This window comes from Poecile atricapillus, chromosome 1, assembly GCF_030490865.1.
Source record: "Poecile atricapillus isolate bPoeAtr1 chromosome 1, bPoeAtr1.hap1, whole genome shotgun sequence".
NCBI lineage: Eukaryota > Metazoa > Chordata > Aves > Passeriformes > Paridae > Poecile > Poecile atricapillus.
Genome location: NC_081249.1, coordinates 38,847,240 through 38,866,451, shown reverse-complemented (window position 1 = coordinate 38,866,451; position 19,212 = coordinate 38,847,240). Strand labels below are relative to the sequence as shown.

The following is a 19,212-nucleotide window of genomic DNA, read 5'->3' as shown; positions in this document are numbered from 1 at the left end:
CTGTGTTGGCTGTTTCCAGTCACCTCCCTGTCATTCATATGTTTTGACATAACTTCCAGGACGATCTGTTCCATGATCTTACCAGGCACTGATGTGAGGCTGACTGGACACCTGTTCCTGAGGTTCTACTTATTACTGTTTGTTTCCAGCACTTAATTCGGCACTTAGCTCTGCTTTAGATGCCTATAGCTCTAGATGCTTCCCTTGTCACATTCTAGTTAACATTAGTCTCTTTATACAGCAAAACTCCCCAGCATTCCTGTTTGCTGCTTGAAATACTCCTGTAGTCCTCATTTAGTCCTCCTTGGTCAAATCTATTACTTCAGTTCTAGAGAACCTGCTTCCCCTGATTTTCCCTGCAGCTCCTCATTTCACTCCTTGCAAAGGAATTTGAAAGTCCCACAGGACTTGTGCCACTCAGGAATATTAGTGAGACTCCTCTGTAGTGAAAACACCGACTGAGGCAAAGTACAAGGAATATTCTTTTGCCGTGTTAAATGTTGATGAAAATCTTAGCTGCTCAACAGCAGTGATGCTCTAGTAGGCTGCAGGTCTATTTGGCTGTTATCCATCATTGATCTGAGGTCGATTGTTTCTGTTATTTGCTTGCCAGTGCTAATACTAGGTGCCAGACTCCACTTGAGACAATACCAGATAAAGTCACATCAATGAAAGTCAAAAGAATCAATCCTTAGCAACTATCAGTGCTTACATAAATTTTTCTTTTAAACTCCAAAGCTACTAGGATGCTTTAACATAATATATTTTTAATGTACTTGTCTAACTATGTCACTGAGAATCTGAATAAATCTGTCCCTCTCTTTATTCTGACCAAACCAAGTACCAATACATTTCAGGTGTATAGTTACTGACCCTGGAGAACTTGTTGCATCAAGCAGTCAACTGTTCCATACAACATTTTTAACATACTGTTGAGAAAATTGTGGGAGGGATTTCCCTATCCAATGCAATTCTAACAATACCCCATTACTACTCATGTTGCTGCAGAGCAGTCACAGCACATTACCTTACTAGACTGACTACCAACACCTTTTTTGAATGGTCGGTTTGGAGTTTTTTCCCCTAATTCTCAACAACAACAAAACTGTCAGAAGCTGAATCTTTGTCTCTTAGGACATAACTGTCTGAATAGCCAGAATGAAGATAATCTGTAAGAATGAACAAAACATCCAGGGACTCACCTCCAATGACTTATCCTTATACAGTAACTTTCGAATGAGCTCCAAAAGATTTATCTTGTTAATCACCAGTGCATCAAACACTGCATTCAAACCCTAAGGAATCAAGAGAAAAATAACAGCATAAGATGAAGGAGCTAACCACAAATACTTGCTTTTAAATGCATCTTGAATTGTACTTCTACAATGACTTACTGTACATCTTAATTCTGATTCCAAACAAGTAGAGAGATACATTGGTAGTAATGATGGCAAAATGGTAAATAGAGCTCAGATGAGTAGAAAAACATTTTACTGTAATGGGAATTCAGCTACATGGAATAACCCTTCAGGGAATACCATGTACCAGCAAGCTAGATAACATATGCATGGTCACAACAGAATTCTGCTCTCCATCCTCTTCCCCAAATGCTTTGCAGTGTAAATGCAGCTGTCAAAAGTCAAGTCTTCTATCAGTAAGATGGAATTTCTTTAAAACTTCTACTTAGTTTTTGTTCTATGGTATCTTTGGACTTCCAGGTTTCAGAAATACTGTTTTTAAAGGGTACAGACAAAGGCTTAGAAAGATTTAACAGAGGTATCAGGTTTGCTTTTCTTGCAATTACAGCAATAAACACAGTGCAAGTTGCTGGGTGGGGAAAAAAAAAAAAAAAAAAATTCTCTATGACATCAGCCACTACACATAAAACTAGAACATACTCAGTGCTTTGCAGGACTACACTTACACATAACTACCTCCAAGCAGGCAAACAAAATATATAAATGCGTCCAGGGGTAATTCTATTGAGATTACCAGCAAAATAAAGCCTTAGTATTTCCACTTCAAAGTTTTAGCATATGACCACGATAATTCTTGAGTATTTATTCTATATTCTAATAATTTCAGAAATTACCCACTGTTCTAAAGACTAAATAGAAAAAAACCCCAGTAAGACTAGTTCCAGGTGAAGCAAAGAGCTGATTTCTCAAGAATTACATTCAAAAACAAGAGCAACAAAAGTGAAACTAATGCTCGTGAAAGTGAAACCTTTAAACTTTGCAAAACTATATGCAACCTGCTTACAAAAGTTAAAGTGAAAACCTCTAACAGATTGGCAAAGATACAGTTAAGACAGATCTACTAGAATACTGCTTTCTGTCAGCATTAACTAGTTTTCTGAACAGAATAAGAAGTTGTGCACGTCATTTGCTGTGGAGAAGACTAATTTCTGTAGACTCTACAACTACCTCCGACAGATGTTGAGGTCAAAATTCACTTAATAAGAAAATTCTTACCAGTATTGTAATTCCTTGTTCTTTGCACAGCATGGCTATTGCACCTAGGACAACACTCACCAGCACCCAGAATACAGAAAATGTATGTCCTTCCTTATCTGTCAAAATAAAGGATGTCATATCTTTAGGCATTTTATACATTTAAAGGTAAATTAAACTATGAATTTAAAAAATAAACAGCATTTATTATTGCAGTCTTTTCTAACAGTCAAGATCCAGATACAAAGATTTAAAAAGCACAGAGCACCTCCTGCAATATGCTGGCATTTGTCCCTTTATTGCGGTAATTTTCTGTTTTTGGAGACATTAGAAATCTCCCTATTTGCTCAATGTTTTAGCCAGATTAATTAGAATGGCAGAAGCTCCGCATAATTTTCACAATTTGTCATCTTCAAAGGTTAATTCCCAATATTTAGAGGTATTTATCATCCTTATCTAGAGCCCTATCATTACTGGCCCCTCTCTTCCAAGCCATCATAAGAACAAGAAATTCTTTATAATAGTTACTCATGAAGTGTCACACACACAAGCTGTTTTAACTGCAGCCTAGTCTACAAAGGCACAATGAGCTGCTTCTCCAGAGCTGCTGCATTCAGTAAGTACCTCATGTCATTTTATTATCACTGCAATAGAATGCTATGGAGCTCAAAAATGTCAGCAGCTGAGCAGAAGCAGTTAGTCCTTGCACTCAGGAAGCAGTTTTACAGCAGGGTGAGGAACTCTGGGGTTAAGAGATCAAGAGCAACTACAGCTTCTACTCAAAGAAAAAGTCTTTAAAGACTGTACCATGTAGCTGATTTTGGGTACTACAAGCAGGCATATCTGAGATTAATACAACAATAAACCCTACTTCAGCTAAGGTACTATCACACAGAATACACGGGTACTTCACATGAAAACATATCTGTCACAACCTCTACTCCATAGCTGCAAGCAACAGAGGGAAGCACTCTGCTCATTCAGAGGCAGTTGCTTGATTCAAGTAACAGGGGCTCTACAGGCATCACAAGAATCAATCTTTGACTTGGCATGTGAAAAAACAAAGTTGAACTCTGCATTCATTGACTGAATCCCTTTCCCACTTCCCTTGATCTCTAGAACAGTTCTCCTCTACTGCTAATGCAGGTTTGACCCTCACTGCTTGAAGAGAACTGCAATAATGGTCTATGGAAAGGGGAAATGGCAAGATTAAGATTAATTCCACCAGAAATAGGCACCTACACCTAAGCTACTACACTAGGCTTTCTTTATAACTAGCCATGAGAAGAGGACACCTTTAGGGATTAAGTTATCTAATTAAATGCAGCTGAACACCCTTCAGAGAAGTAACTCTGCCCTAATGATACAGGGAAACCAGTACATTACTTGAAAAGTTGTTGGGGTCAGATACAAATCATAACCATACGTGTGAAAAGGATCTGCTGACATTGGCCTCTTCTTTAATTTTGAACCAGGCTACTTCTTTTGTAGCAGAGAGCTCCAAACTTTTAATACAAATATGTCAAAGAACAGGTTTTGAGCTTACTTCTAACATTCCTTTCTTACCTAAGACTTCTAAAGCTTCAGCAGAGTGAATACTAAGATGTTTGAGATTCATTCTTGCAATACACAGAGGACATTTGATCCTTCTCCCTCCACTCCAAATTATGTCTCCAGAGGTGAGGTAAGACTTAGCATTAGAGGTGCAAATGTTATAAAGATAAAAGAGAACCTTCTTTTAGGAAAGAAGTCATACACATCTGAATAATGCCAAAACAAAGAAAAAAAATACAAAATACATGACTAAAGAGATATTGGAAGTAGAAATATTAAAATGCAAAAGGGAAACTCCAGCCCACATCAATTATACAGAAGAAGAGCTGAGGGTTGCAACTCATGGAGGAAAGAACTTCACCATTTTTTCTATGAGTACTGCTAAGACAGAAAGAGTTCTGTCTAAATACAGTCCCTTCAAGGAGCTCTTCAACTTTTCAGACTTTGCAGTACAACAAACTAGTTGTTCAGCTAGTTCTTGAAAACCAGTTTGGTTTTCATTAGTTTGATTTTGTTTTTGTTTTTATCGTTTAACGTAGAAATCAACTAGCACAGAGAATCCAAGGATAGAAGGCAAAGAAATAGACTGTGTTCACAAAATGACCATCAACCATCCTTAGTAAGTGTAAAAGGGAAAATAGTGAAGACAGCCAATGGACTTTACTGTGTTTATGGAAGTAGACTTTCTTCCATTGAGAGATTTCTTCTTCTCAGAATCTAATTCTAGTGGAAAGGAGTTAGGACAACTAAGCACTTCTCAGAGAAGCAGTATTCAGTACACAAATACAAATTATCTTAACACAGAAGATAGTGGGAAGTATATATAGTAAGAGACCAGCTGGCAATTCACAAATGCTTTGATGATTCAAAATGTAAGAGTAATAGTAAAAAGGGCACTAGGTGAAATCATCAAGTACAAGTGTAATAGCAGCACATTCATACAGAAAAACAAACACAGAAAGGTCACATCACAAAATGAGAAAATGTAAATTTTGTATGTTTGTAAATGTAAAGAACAAAACCCCACAATTCCATAGATGTATTAGTAAGAAGAATAGTGAGGAAGCAGTTATTCCAATATTCATTGAGAAATAAAATGGACAATGCCAAGAGAACAGAAGTGTTCTGTGCTCTTTTCCTTATTTTTTTTCCAAAAAGGTCAGATGCAATCAGATGGCAAGTACAGCATCAGCAGAAAGGGAGGAAGAACAAAAGCAAAAATAGTGAACTACAAGACATGGAATTCATAGAGAAGTTCACGATTGGTTACATTCACCTCAACAAGTCCTGTACAAGCCAAAGTAACCTCAACTGTTACTTCTGAGAAATCATGAAGAATACATGAGAATCCAGGAGTTTGAAATAAAATAAAACAATGCCTACATGTCTACTTTTGAAAAGGAACAAAAATATAAAAGGATAGACTACAGACACAAACCTAAGCTGACTGCTCAAAAATCACTATACCTACATAAAATATTTTCTAGATGACACTTTAAACATAAAAAAATATGATCAATTTTTTGTTAAGTATTTTAGTCATTTATATAGAACTAAATATATCTTTTGACTTGGACCGGAAAAAAAAAATATCTTCCTGATAAAAGGAAATCTGTAAACATCCTAAGGCATATTGGCATATTGGAAAGGCATAAGATTATCACTGGAAGCAGTGTGAAATATGCCACAAAAAAATATGGGCAGCATGAAGTTGTTATAGAATGGGTACAAATAACAGCTGGAAAACTACAGTAAGATACTAGCTTGCTGTGAAATAAAGATAATATTCTGTACTGGATTCTTCCTTTGTCTTTACGCCATTTGGATGATGGAATAAGAAATATGCTCATTAAGACCAGAAGTGCTGCCAGGCTGCAATGGCCAGGAAGCATACAAAGGAGAAGTCAGAATTCCATTGACAAACTGAAAAAACCATGGAATCATATAATAGTTTGGTTTGGAAGGGACCTTATGGGTCATCTGATTCCAAACCCCCTGCCATGGGCAGGGACACCTTCCACTAGACCAGGTTGTTCAGAGCCCCATCCAATCTGGCCTGGAGAAATGGTCTAGCTGAATAAAAGAAAACTGAAGCCATTCAACAGGCACATGCTCAAAGTTGTGCATAAACAAGTTTGTCTTCTTGTGAATGTCCCAAGTCTCAGATGCAAGAAATGTCTCAGCTTGCCCAGCAAAGTCAAGCTTAAGCATGGACTTGCAAAGATGATAAAAGCACACAGCAAAAGAGAAATAATGAAGGTCTCAAAAACTGAGCATCAAAGACCTGGGCTTCAGTAAGGCCTCATAACAGTCTCCCATCAGAGAAGGTGTTGCTGAACAGGCTGGATGAGGAGACAGTGAGGTGAGGCGGACTGAAAACTATCTGAACAACTTGTCCAGATAGTGGTGGTCAGTTGCACAAAGTCTAATTGAAGGCCAGTGCACTTAGGGGTCAATACTGGGTCCAGTCCTATTCAACATCTTCATTAATGACTTGAATGATGGGGAAGAGGGCACCCTCAGCACATTTGTTGAGAGCACCAAGTAGGGAGAAGTGACCAATACACCAGTGGGTTGTGCTGCCACACAGAAGGACCTTGTCAGGCTGGAAAAATGATCTGCCAGGAACCCCACATGGTTTAATGAGGGGAGCTGCAACATCCTGCAGTAAAGCCTCCTGGACAGTTGGTTCTAGGTGACCCTGTGTGGGTAGATCAGCTCAGGTGACCTCAAGGCCACTCCAACCACTCCATGATTCTGTAAACTAGATCTCCTCCTGAAACGCACAATTTCTGTTCCTTTGTTTTCTTTTGCAAGCTCAAAAAATCAACAGTTATACAGAGAATTGTAATATTATCAAAATTCACCAGTGATTAAACTTCAAAGAGAAAGAATCTGAATTATGAAACATTTTATTTCATGCTTGTTCCTGGGTCAATATGCACAACACCCTTCCATCCCCACCATCCCCTGCCTCAACAGCAGAAATCTCAGTAAACTAGGCTGGCAAAATAGTGACTAAAAAGACCATCATTCAGCAATGCCTTCAATTTTATCTTTTTTTTTTTTTTTTTTTAACATTGATTTGAAATTGTAAAGCACTGCACAAGTGCTTATTATGAAATATACATGTGCCAACAGAAGTACTCAGTCTAACAAAGCATATTCCCCTAATATGGCGCTGTTTCCCACCAGAAAAATCCTGTGTCAGAAAACGAAACCGATCTTTCATTGGCACCTGTGCCTGGTTGAAACTGGTACGCCATATTGCGAGTGGGCATTTTGCCACTAACAGATGGACAAAACTGTAAGCATGCCAAAGAAATAGAGTACTTGCTTATTTTTTTTTTAAGCTGGAAGAATATAGTGTTTCTACACAAACCCAAAAAGCGTTGCTCAGATGGTCCCTCTTTAGGAGTACATGAAGTTTCCTTTCCAAAGTTGAGGGGATTCAATAAAATACCAAGGTAAACCATAAACAAGCCATGAGAGCTCCTCCATTTAGACAGCTAGACTTGAGCAGAAGCATTTCTAGGGCAAGGATGCATACACAAAGTGTTTTATAGTGCAGAATTGACTGATCCTAAACTTACGAGCAACACATTGACAGTGCACTTAAACACTAATCCTATTTCAAGAGACCTTATTTTCTGGTGTCCTAAATCCACAGGTCAATGAAAAAAAAAACTCCTTTGGAGTGAAGGATATGAAGAAAATGCTACATTTAAACTACAAAGCTTAGTTTTATTGTAAAGCCAAACTAACAATATCCAAAGCAATTACTACGAATTTAGACAATTAGGCATTCAGCATTTCCTTCTTCAAACCCAGCTGAGCGACTTAAGAGTCAGCCAGGTGACAGCTTGGAGCAGTTTAAGGAGTCAACCATCTTCACGTGAAACACAGCAACTGATTCTGTGACAGCACCTACTCCTCTGAAGGTTGAAGCAAAGTAAGTCACATTGAGCTCCTGCAGGAAGTTTTATTTTTTTAACAGAAATAGATCACAAACACTCATATATTCCATTAATGTGCCTTGTCTGTGGGGATGGCGTCTTTCAACTAAACTGCTACAAATACTTTTCTTACCAAGCTCTAAGATTTCCCTGCTCGTGAATTGTTAAGCAAAGAGGGAAGAATTAGCTAGTCTTAAAAGATCACATAAGAATCCACTGTCAGAATTAAGTTAAGCCCAAGATCTCCTTGTCTGTCTCCAAATGTACATACCACTGCAGCTCAGCTCAGTGTTTCACTTAATAATGATATTACAGTCAGAGATGCCATTCCTAAACATATCCAGCAATCTCAAACTCATTACCTAGAGACCACACTGAAGGAAGCATCTATTCCCTGAATTACAACATCTTGGACAAGTGAAAGTTAGTATTAATTCTACCAGAAAAAAGGTCATTGTGTTTCCTCAGCCAACTAAAAACAAAAAATTATTAGGTTTTTCACTTGCAACTATTCCCTCCCAATGTGTTCAAGTATGAACAATAGGGCACACAGTTGGAAAATCAGGGCCCACATGTTTAACAACAGTAAATACCTCTTGATCAATTGCACAATAGCTAATGAATTCCCCATAGTGTAACAATGATCTCTTTCACACAGGAGACTTAAATGTTTCCAATCTGTAGGAAAACTTCCACAATATAAACCTGCAACATTCATAAAACTCATTGCTACTTTGCATGCTTTATCAAATTAGCAGTGAACTAGTAGATGATTAATTGACATCTACACAGAACAAAGCAGAAACACACAACCAGAACAAAGTAATTTTTAGATGCCATAGCATATGAGCAAAGAGTTGATGTCGTATTTGATATCTACACCAGTATTATTCACATGGATCAAGTCATGAACTCCTCATTTTATGTTACTCAGAGATCGCCAGTGCAGATGGCAAATACATGCAACTGGATCACTGTCAAAACTGAAGACAAAGGAAGGCAAAAATGAACACTACAGCAGTTTTAAATTGCCTTATGAATTCCCAGAGAAGCTGCATTAAAATTCAACAAAGTTAATAACCCACAATTCCCTTCAGAACATACCTAAACAGTTGTCAGCTCTTGCTGTCTCCAAAGCCTATGCAGTGGATTTGTCCCCACAGTTGTGTTTAAAATAGCAGGACAGAATGAGAACAACAGATTAGTTCCTTGCAATTATAAATGTTATCCTTTCAAAGATGCTAACTTCAAAAATGGTATACTGGGAAAAGTAACAGAATTGTAGAACTTCAGTAAGATATAATTATAGCCCACAAAATTAAATGCCTATACTTAAAAAAAAAAAAAAAAAGCTTCAGATTCTGGATAAAAGAAACTGTCTACCCAAAAATCCACTGAAACCACAAATAAATAAGGTAAACAAGCTGCAGTATATCTTGAGCTTTACAAAAACAATTATTTTCCATTGGATGTGTTCCAGCCTGACACTGATATTTTTCTGATCTCCTGACTGTTTTCACTATTACATTTACTTTCCCCATAGTGCTTCCAAAACTTCCTCAGACATTTTATTAGTTTCTACTCCCATGCAAAAAAAATTATAAATATTTATATTAATTTTCTCAAGTGAAAGTAAGTCTCTCACACATGACTTTTGACCCCTTTTCTTTAAGGAATGACAATTCATTATCTGTGTCTAAACTATTGAAACATTAACAGATTTTTTTAATTCAGTCATACACAAATTTCACGTCACCTTGTTGCAAGAATAGTCAGGTTCTTTATTAAAAACTTAGATAATCTGATAAACAGCACTGGGATGACCTGGTAGCCAAACAATATATGTTACTGACCCAACCATATCAGTAGCATCACATTAGGCTTTTCAGTGTTTGTTTTACTCTGATGCTCACTTTAAAGTTCATGAAATAAAAACAAACTGCCATCAAACATGTTTTGGTAACCATATTCAAAAGACAATACAAATGCAGTCCACAAATCTCGATGGTCTTAAGAGTTGTACACTCTTTTAAGTGCTCCAAAAGAGTCACACCACAGTGCATCTATTTGTAACAATTAAACAACAACAACAAAAAAATCAACCTTTGATAAGTCCTCCCCTACTCTTTATAAAAATGTGGTGAGCTAAGCTCTATATAAATGTGACAGCCAAATCCAGGAACAAAGATATGCAGTTGACCTATAGTTTAGGGCCATGCTTGTCTTTAATATACAAAAAGTCCAGCAGACAAAAGAAAAAAGGATGTCAGAACAATCTGGTACAATCCACTTTTGTGTAGGATCACCAAAAAGCATCTCTATTTGATTAGGAACATAAACCTATACAGAAGAGTTTCTGGTTGTTTTCTCCTCTTTCTCACAAACGAAGACTATTTCACAAAGATAAATTACCCTCTTGTCGTGACCTAGAAAATGATGTAATAACAGCTCTTAACTTGCTCTAGAACTAGCAACATGCATTGGCAGTTTCACAGACATTTTGGATCTTGAGGATCTGACATCAGAAGGACAACCTTCTAAGAGAAGAAAAAGTACTTTTTCTTTGCTGCTTAGGAGATGTGGTCTAAGTCTGCTTTTTAAATTATATGTGCATATTTTTAAAATGCATATTCTTATATTCACAGTAAGATCAGCTTACATTTGGGATTGACTCCCTCAATCTATGCAGAATCAAATTCAGCTAAAGTCAGATTAAAGTTCTTTACTCCTTATTTAACCTATTCTTTGAGAGTACCTAGAAGAACTGTTCACAAAAGAAGGAAATTCATACCAAGGGTAAAACTTTCTATTTACTCTGCAAACCCACTGAAGAGTCACATTCTACCACAGCCACTTCCTCATATTTGGTTACCTTTCCATAAAACCTTTCATACAAAGAACCACAGGAAGAGCTCAGTTTGGAAGGGGCCTCCAGAGATCACTGGGTCCAGTCTTTGTGGGAAAGGGAGCCTAGATGAGATCACCTAGAACCCTGCCCAAATGCATCTTGAAAATCTCATTTGGGGACTCTGCCACAGCTCTGGGTAGACTGTTCAGTGATTGATTGTTCTTGCTGTAAAAATATTCTTCCCTACATCAAGGTGAAGCCTTTCCCAGTGCAACTGCACTCATTGCCCCTTGTCTTTCTCATGTAGCTCCTCATGATGAGAGAGCCTCCATTCTCTTTGTAGCTGTCCTTTGCAAAACAGTCATGACCCATTCCTACACAGAGCACTCATGCTCAAACAGCTGCAGGTCAGACCAACCTCCCCTCCACAAAGGAAAAAAAAATTACAATAAGGGCAGCAAGTAAAACTGCTTGTGGTCTTTGGTGGGGTTCAGCTAGAGGATAGATAGATACAATGGTGAACAGGACTGTTGCTTGAAGGGCCTATAACAAGCTGGGGGAATGGGCCTCATGGAAATCAAACACAACACCATGCAACAATTAAGGCCTGGGCAGCAGCTCTGCAGAAAAAGGTCTGGAGTGCCTGGCTGATAAGGTCCTGGCTGATGAGTCAGAAGTGTGTTTTTGCAGCGATCAAGGAGAAAGACTCAAGTATGTAACATGGATACAAATTCTTGTGTACAGAGAAAGTCTAAACTTCAAGAAGTTGCTGAAGGAAAACCAGGCAGTGAAAATGACAGTAAACATTGAAAACTGACCTGAAAAACAATGCTGGCAGACCGTAATTTTCCTTGGCAAAACTGTTTAAAAGACACATCTGCTCTCCTATTATGAGGTAATGCCCAATAAAAATCAGCAAGGGCTGCTTAGTATCTTGTCTTTGCAACGTTTTCCTTCTTCTGCATCAGTGATACAAATTTCAGTCCAAGAATATTATTACATTGACACTGATTTCTAAAAGCTATTTAACTGGCCTTCACAAGTTGAAGAGCATCCTTAACCAGAATACACATCCTTAATCCTGAGATGTCCCCTATAACAAAATAATTAGAGAGTCCTATATAATTGTCTCCAGCAGTCATCCTAAGAATTTGGCTCTTGAGTTCTTCAAACAAAGATTATTACCCCTGCCATATAAGCCTACCTGTCTACCCAAGACACTGGAAAACAGATAAGGCAATATTTTGATTTGTCTGTCTTAATCTACCACTAATAAAAGAAACATCATAAGCACAATCGTATCCAATAAAATAGGTCAGAAAAGAATAAACAAACAAGCAAGAAACCAATTTTCATCAAGAAATCATTAGCTCAGTTGAAAGAAATTAAACCTACTCAAAGGGAAGAAAAATATATCTGAAGAAAACAGGAATCATCCTAAGTAACATTTGAAAAGGCAAGATAAACCTATTATATCAGCAATAGAAATATGCACAATAGTTCCGAACAATCTAAACTGAACCAGCAGGAGCTGTTCACAGCATCTCACAGCTCACTGTGGACTAACCCACACCGAGGTCCCTGTGATGCCATAACTATGCTGTTAAGCCAGATCAGCTCAGGCACCTCTGGAATACTGAGCCAGCTCTGGTTAATCATTACAGGCCATGCCTACTGAATGACAGACAAGCTCTTCACAACACAGCTCCTTGTGGGCTCACTCAATGAGTCCCCTATTTCCTGTGGTGGAGCACATTCAGATACCAGACTGCATGTCCTGCATAGCTTTTCAAGTCATGAACTCGTGCTCTCTTGTGTGCTTATTTAACAGAGCCCCCAAGATAATTTCTCCACAACCGTATTTGAACTGCCAACCTGCATTCGGATCAAATAATACCAGAGATCTGAGAGCTCACTTGAAAAAACATCTGCCAAGTAATTGTTCGTGTTAAACACAGCTGTCTTACAAAAACTCTATGAATAACACTATATCCAGCACTTGCATATTGCAGGAATTTAGAAGGCTTAGTCACAGGAATAAATCTTTGCAATTCATTAAAAATACAAGTAATGTTCCGAAAAGCTGACTCCCATTTAAGACATCTCAACATAATGGCATAAAGAGTAGTAAAATATTTAAGCATATACATTTGTAGGTTTGATTTATTTCTAAAATACTTATCATTAAACTTCTAAACTATAAAACATTTAGCAAATAAGCCTATCATAAAGTGGACTTTTCTTAAATTAAATTCAGTATTTAACAAGAATTAGGGACAGCAACCTTTCCAAAATTTATAACAATAAATAGCTGCTAAAGCAGTTTTTTCTTAAAAAAATATATTTTATGAAGGTAAACAAATCAATCTGGCATTTTAAATTTTGCTATGCTCCACTGAAATGTACAAATGCTGAAAATACATGCAATAGGATAAAAGGGGCAAACAGAATGCTTACTTTCTCTAAATGCTTTACAGTAGCCAAGGAATGACAACAAGAAGAAAAGGGCACACAGTAGGTCAGCTCTGCCAACAATCCCAGCAACCTTAAAAAAAAAATGAAAAAAATATCAGATTTTTATTCTTAAAAAAACTAAAGTAAAGGAATACATAAAGAGTGAAATATATAATAGAATATAACTATCACTTTTTTTTTTCTTTAACTTGGTTTACTGGATTAGTTCTATCCCTTTTTTAAGATGCATCCTATTTTTTATTTGGTATTGCTTAGTATCAACTACGTAAATGGTTCGGCTTTGGGTTATGAAAATTTTAGTTTATGGAATCTTTTTTAAGAAATGAAGGAGGACTTCACTGAATAAAATTTAGACTCTACACAATTCCATCTGTTTTTTGGATCAAATTGCATTTCACCAGAACACTTAGAGAACATGAAAATATAAACCAGTTTGGGTTGGAAGCAACTTTAAATACCATCCCCTTCCAACCTCCCCCAGCCTTTCACTAGACCGGGTTTCTCAGAGCTGCATCCAACCTGGCCTTCAACACTTCCAGGGATGGGGCATCTCTAACTTTTCTGGGCAACCTGTGCCAGTGCCTCACCACCCTCACACTGAAGAATTTCCTCCTAATATCTAATCTAAATCTACTCTCTTTCAAATTGGAGCCATTACATGGCTTGGAAACCAAACATCCTGAAACACAGTTAAATTGGCAGCTCTGCTGAAACACAAATCAAAACTGTTCACTTTTGGAAGACAAGCCAGCCTTCAAATTACAGTCTGAACACTCAGAATGGACAAATAGCTTCCAGCTTGCAGATTCAGGGGAAGAAAAAAAAAAAGTCATCCCCCTCTGGCAGTCTTTTGTGTTATATTAACTGACTGCATGAGAGCTACCATCAACTGCATCTTGAAACAGAGGTTGTACTAATGCAAAAGAAAATGAGAAGCACATCCTGGGACCTCTGTACTCAAGATCTGTGCCAATCTATTTAAATCAAGTGCAATCTCAGAGCTATGTGTAAGCTTTGGTTAAAGCCCCTAAACTGTATTTACAATAACTTGCTGAGACAGAGCAAGACACTTTTGGATCTTCAATTCTTAATTACACAAGTGTCAGGATAACACCATCAATTTTTTGTGAAAATCATGACATGGAGCTGGTATGGGACTGTACAGGCCCTGATGTTGGAAACTCACTAGAACATACACCCAGAGCAAGGATCATGGAAATGCCCCTTATTTTTCAGTCTAGCTCTGCTTCCTGGAGTGCTGAGTTCCATGTTTTTGAGAGATGTACAGAAACAGGGCAGAACTGCTACAGGTTTTCTTTTTAAATTCACTTTTTGTGATCATATTTCAGGGACAAAAGCAGAAACTTCAGTTCTTGCATAATATACCAGTTGTCCCATTTTGTGTGTGGAACAGAAAAAGGAAAGTAAAAAAGAAAAGGGCAGTTTTTGTGTCAGGGTAGCATGATGGAGCAACTATTTCTAAATAACATCAGAGAAAGAAAAGTGTATAAGCATGAGAGTATGACTGATTCCACTGCAGAGACTCTCTCCCACTTTTACCCTCAGCTTCACTTGAGCACTGTTAAAGAAGAAACTGTTGGACTCCTAAATTCAGTTCAGAAGAACTTCTTGATTTATCTACAGCTGTGCACCTGACTTCTCTGCTGCTTCCTCTTCTATCATACAAAGGAATTATGAGAATTAACTCAATAGCTGTGGAGTGCTTTGAAAGGTGAAAAAAATGAAGTGTCATTCTGCTTCAGGAGCTGCTCTTCCTAATGAGATAAAAGTTAAGGTGAGCTGACACAATTTCGAAAATAAATGTCCACTTGTTACAGCAAAGAGATTAAGGGGCTAATAATGAACATGGCCTCAGATGACTCCAACAGCAAAATGTTAACCTAAAATGCAAGATAAGGCATATAGATTCTTGTAAGAAAGCAAACAAAGGAAAAAAAACAAACCAGTTTTAAATTAGTATCAGATATATTCTTATGTCCATGATTCATTTAGCATTTCGACACTGAAGTGTTACAAAGAACAGGCCTTTTTTTAGAGTAGAGAGCTATAGCACAAGACGATTCATTTGTAGGTAGAAAAACTTAGTGTTTTCCTTACATAGGTACTGAAAGCATTACACCTTTCAATATCTGTTTTATATGACAGTTTGCTTCACTGTATAAACCAAAACCCAAAGCAGCAAACAGACGGATTCTTCACAATTTTATGTCAAAATATGTCATCTCATTTCAAAACCAGGATGTTGGATACTTAAAACTAACAGGTTTAAAATCATAAGGAACGCTTTTTAAGAGATGCTGCCAGACACACACTCATCCTAGAACTGTAGCAGTATAATGACTTCTTCACTGGAGCAAGATTTATTATTCACCATGCAAATGATTAGAGGCTTTTTTTCATTCCTGGATTTTAGAAGAGGCCTGAAATATAAGTGTGCTGCTTTTCCCCCCTCTTCTTATACTGTTTGCCTGAAACATTAGCAAGTCTTCAAATATGCAAGCGGACCACATCACTTGTAATTTATTTGACATGACAAAGGGCTTATTAATATTCTCATGCTGATTTAAATATATTCTTAGAGTCAAATGGAATGAAGAATAAATTTATGGATATTGATAAAGGGGTCACTAGTAGGTCTACTACAAAGTTAAGACTCAAGTGAGATTTCTCTTTACATGTCAGAACATCAAAAGCACTGAAGACTTGTTTTACTTTCTCTGACATCTAAAACTGGTTTTAGAGAGCAAATATGAGGGGCCCTTCTGACACGGTGCACTCTCACAAAGAAGTTATTGTGCAGGCAAGTGAACACCAGAGAATGATTGTCAAGATGTTTTAGCCACACTGCCAGAAAAGGTGTCAAATCACTAATGCATAACTTTGCACCATCTCTAGGTCTTCAACAGATGCAAGGTCTTCATCAGCTGAGAGCACAGCTTTCAAAAACTTTTTCCTCACCAATTGTGTGCAGAGCAAATGCAAGAAGCCAAAACCATGGCATATTGTGAATAAATGAAAAATCAGTGCCACGTATGTAGAATGTGCACTGTAGGATTCACTGTTCATTGCTAGGACAAAATCAAAATTAAAGGTAGTAATTTTTCTGCAGCTCAGACCTTCCAAATTCTAATAAAACAACAAAAAAAATTTCCCTAATTGTGATAATTTTATATCTCATTTATTCATTATCACAAGATCAAGAAATCAGTAATGACATTCAGCAAGCCCACTAGCATAAGGCCATAAGATTTCCTTAACTATGAGCACAAGAGCTTTTTAAGAACACCATCTTCTCTTCACAGAATTCCCACCCAAGGACTTTGTGTTTTGGTCAGATATTTTAACTGGCTGCTATACATGTGCCATGCTTCTATTCTGCATCTTCACATCTTTGCTTTTGCCTGCACTATTAAAGGACCTATTACTGTCAAATCTGTGTTCCCCATGTAAATAATTACAGATTGTGATTAAAAAAAAATCCTTTAATCTTCTCCTTCATATTAAAAATATAAACCCAGTTTGATCTCTCATGAAATAGGATGATTTCCAGCCCTTTAATCATGTTCATGGCTCTTCTGAGCACTCTCCATTTTTTCCAGTGTTTGTCCTTGCAGCTTAGATGAAAAACTGAATGCAGCATTCTAACAGTTACATACGAAGTTCATAGAGTGCCCCTACTCCAATTTTAAAACTCTTTGCTTTTTTTAATCAATGCAAATGGAAATGAAAAGTAATTAGGGAAGTCCAGGAGGTAGGGAAACTCTGTAGTGCAGTGCTATCCTCCTTTAGTTATTGTATACTTGAATGATTTATCTTCCTTAATAAGGTCTAGCTCGGTGGAATTACAAGCCTTGGAGATACTAACCATAATATTTGATTGTTCTATTAAGACATGTGCCAAGAGAAGTGTTAAGAATATATAAAAGCAATCTGTAGAGTATAAGGCTATGCCAGAATTAATTAGTCAAGACGGTCAAGAACTTCTAAAATAAAAATCTCTGGAGATAATTATTCAATACTTACACACTCGGTGTGCACTGGATGTACAGCAAAGAGCAAAGCAGCAAGAAGAGAGGACTTGGGAGCCAGGTTTAGCCGTCTTCCTTTACTACTGAATTGCAATCCACCCAGTAATATGGAGAACACATCAACCATCAACACTGAGATAATGCAATGCAGTATTATATTGATGACATGGAAACCAACTGGGTAGAAGCCTCCAGCAAAAAGGTAATTAATTCTATACAGAAACAAAAATATTAAGGCTAGGAATTACAACAATGCTTAGAAAATACAAATAGAAAAACTAAACAACCCCATAGCAGACATTTGCACACAAAAATAAAACAGACATCTCAGTACACTTGGTGTTGTAATTTAGTCACAAAAAGAAGATAGGAACAATATCCCAGTCTTTAGGCCAAGGTATTCATAGGGAATGTCACATGGATACAGTATCTATCCTCTCCAAACACACATCTACCTACCATTATATTAATCATTCCTATAGTTACTGAGACTTTCCTATAGTTACTGGCTCTTGGTCAACAATGTAATTTCATTGTTGCAACACAGGAGTATCCTGAGAATAAATAACCCAGCCCACTGAGGGATACACTTGGGTTTAAGGGCAGCCAACTTGATGAAATTATGTTAAATGCACACAAACCAATGGAAACTAATATGCACTGGGACTATGATTTCCACTGATGTACTCTCTGAAAGAGGTCCTAGCATGTGGGTACAATCAGTATCTACCCAGAAAGTAGTCAGCACATCTTGGTAACTGATTTGAGACTGATTAGAGAAACACTTCATACAAGTATTAGAATCAGAAGGAAGAGTAAGTGAAAATTCAGTCTAAATCCCTATTCAAGACAGGAACTCTGCAGTAAAATGGAGGCTGAGAAGAAGAGGGGGAAACTGCTATTATCCATATGCTTTTTAGGTAGGTAAGGTACACAGAAATCCAGTTTGAATAGGGAATATTACACAGTTATTTTGGTTAATCTGCATTTGGCATAAATAAAACCTATTTAAAAACTTAACCTATTATAAATATGATACACATAAAGGTTGGAGCTTAGGGAAATTAAGGAAACCCATTTCTTACTTGCAAAAATACCATTTTATGGACCATCTCCACAGGCTCATCTATACTTTCAGATATAGTAATGATTGTATCCCAGTTCACTCTTTAAACAAACCAGAATGTTATTAGAGATGGAATGTACCACAGAGACAAGAAGAGAAAAATAAAAAAAAAGGAAAGCAAGTTCTGTATAAAGCACTGAAAGATTTTACAGGTTTAGGAAGCTGACATATTCTATTCAGTTGCTTATTTCTCTTGATGAAAATGTGAAGAAAGCCCAATAGACAGTGAAACCCACAGTACTAGGTACCTAAAACACTGACATTCCCCTAAAGGGTCAAAGTTTTTGCTTGAATATGAGGACTAAGAGTGGGAACACTTCTTCTGCACTTACTTAGTCCCTGGTTTGGAATGGGCAACAGCAGAAGGAGCACCAAGCCTCACTGACACCATTGAGTCACAGGGGGAAAATAAAGAAATTAAGGCTTCCTCAAATATTCTCTGCATTACTGTACCAGGTTTCTACAAGGTCTACTGTTTGCTCAAATCTTTGTGCAAAAAACATGAGCTAAGCATCTATAAAAGTAATCCTCTTAAACCTTTAGTTATTTGACAGAACCAGCAAGTTATATATTGGCAGACATTTCACTAGATTCTCAGACCCCTGAGTTAGAATATTGGAGTGAAGAGGTGGGAAGACTATAGAGTGATCTGACAGAAAAAGGCCACAGTACCTTGATGCTATTTATAAAATACACCATTTGATAGGTCAGCAGGAAAGCAGAGAACAAAAACTACAATAGCAGCCTAAGT

At 37.3% G+C, this 19,212-nt stretch overlaps 1 protein-coding gene across 1 annotated transcript in view; it reads right to left on the bottom strand.

The window, feature by feature from the left end:
• Positions 1-19,212, bottom strand: part of TMTC4 (transmembrane O-mannosyltransferase targeting cadherins 4) — a 55,004-nt gene that overhangs the window by 28,184 nt on the left and 7,608 nt on the right. Inside the window, exons 4-7 of the mRNA XM_058829220.1 lie at positions 17,331-17,547; positions 13,269-13,356; positions 2,475-2,572; positions 1,203-1,295 (exon numbers count right to left, since the gene is read on the bottom strand). Of these exons, the coding sequence (XP_058685203.1) occupies positions 1,203-1,295; positions 2,475-2,572; positions 13,269-13,356; positions 17,331-17,547 (496 nt within the window). The remainder of the gene's footprint in view (positions 1-1,202; positions 1,296-2,474; positions 2,573-13,268; positions 13,357-17,330; positions 17,548-19,212) is intronic.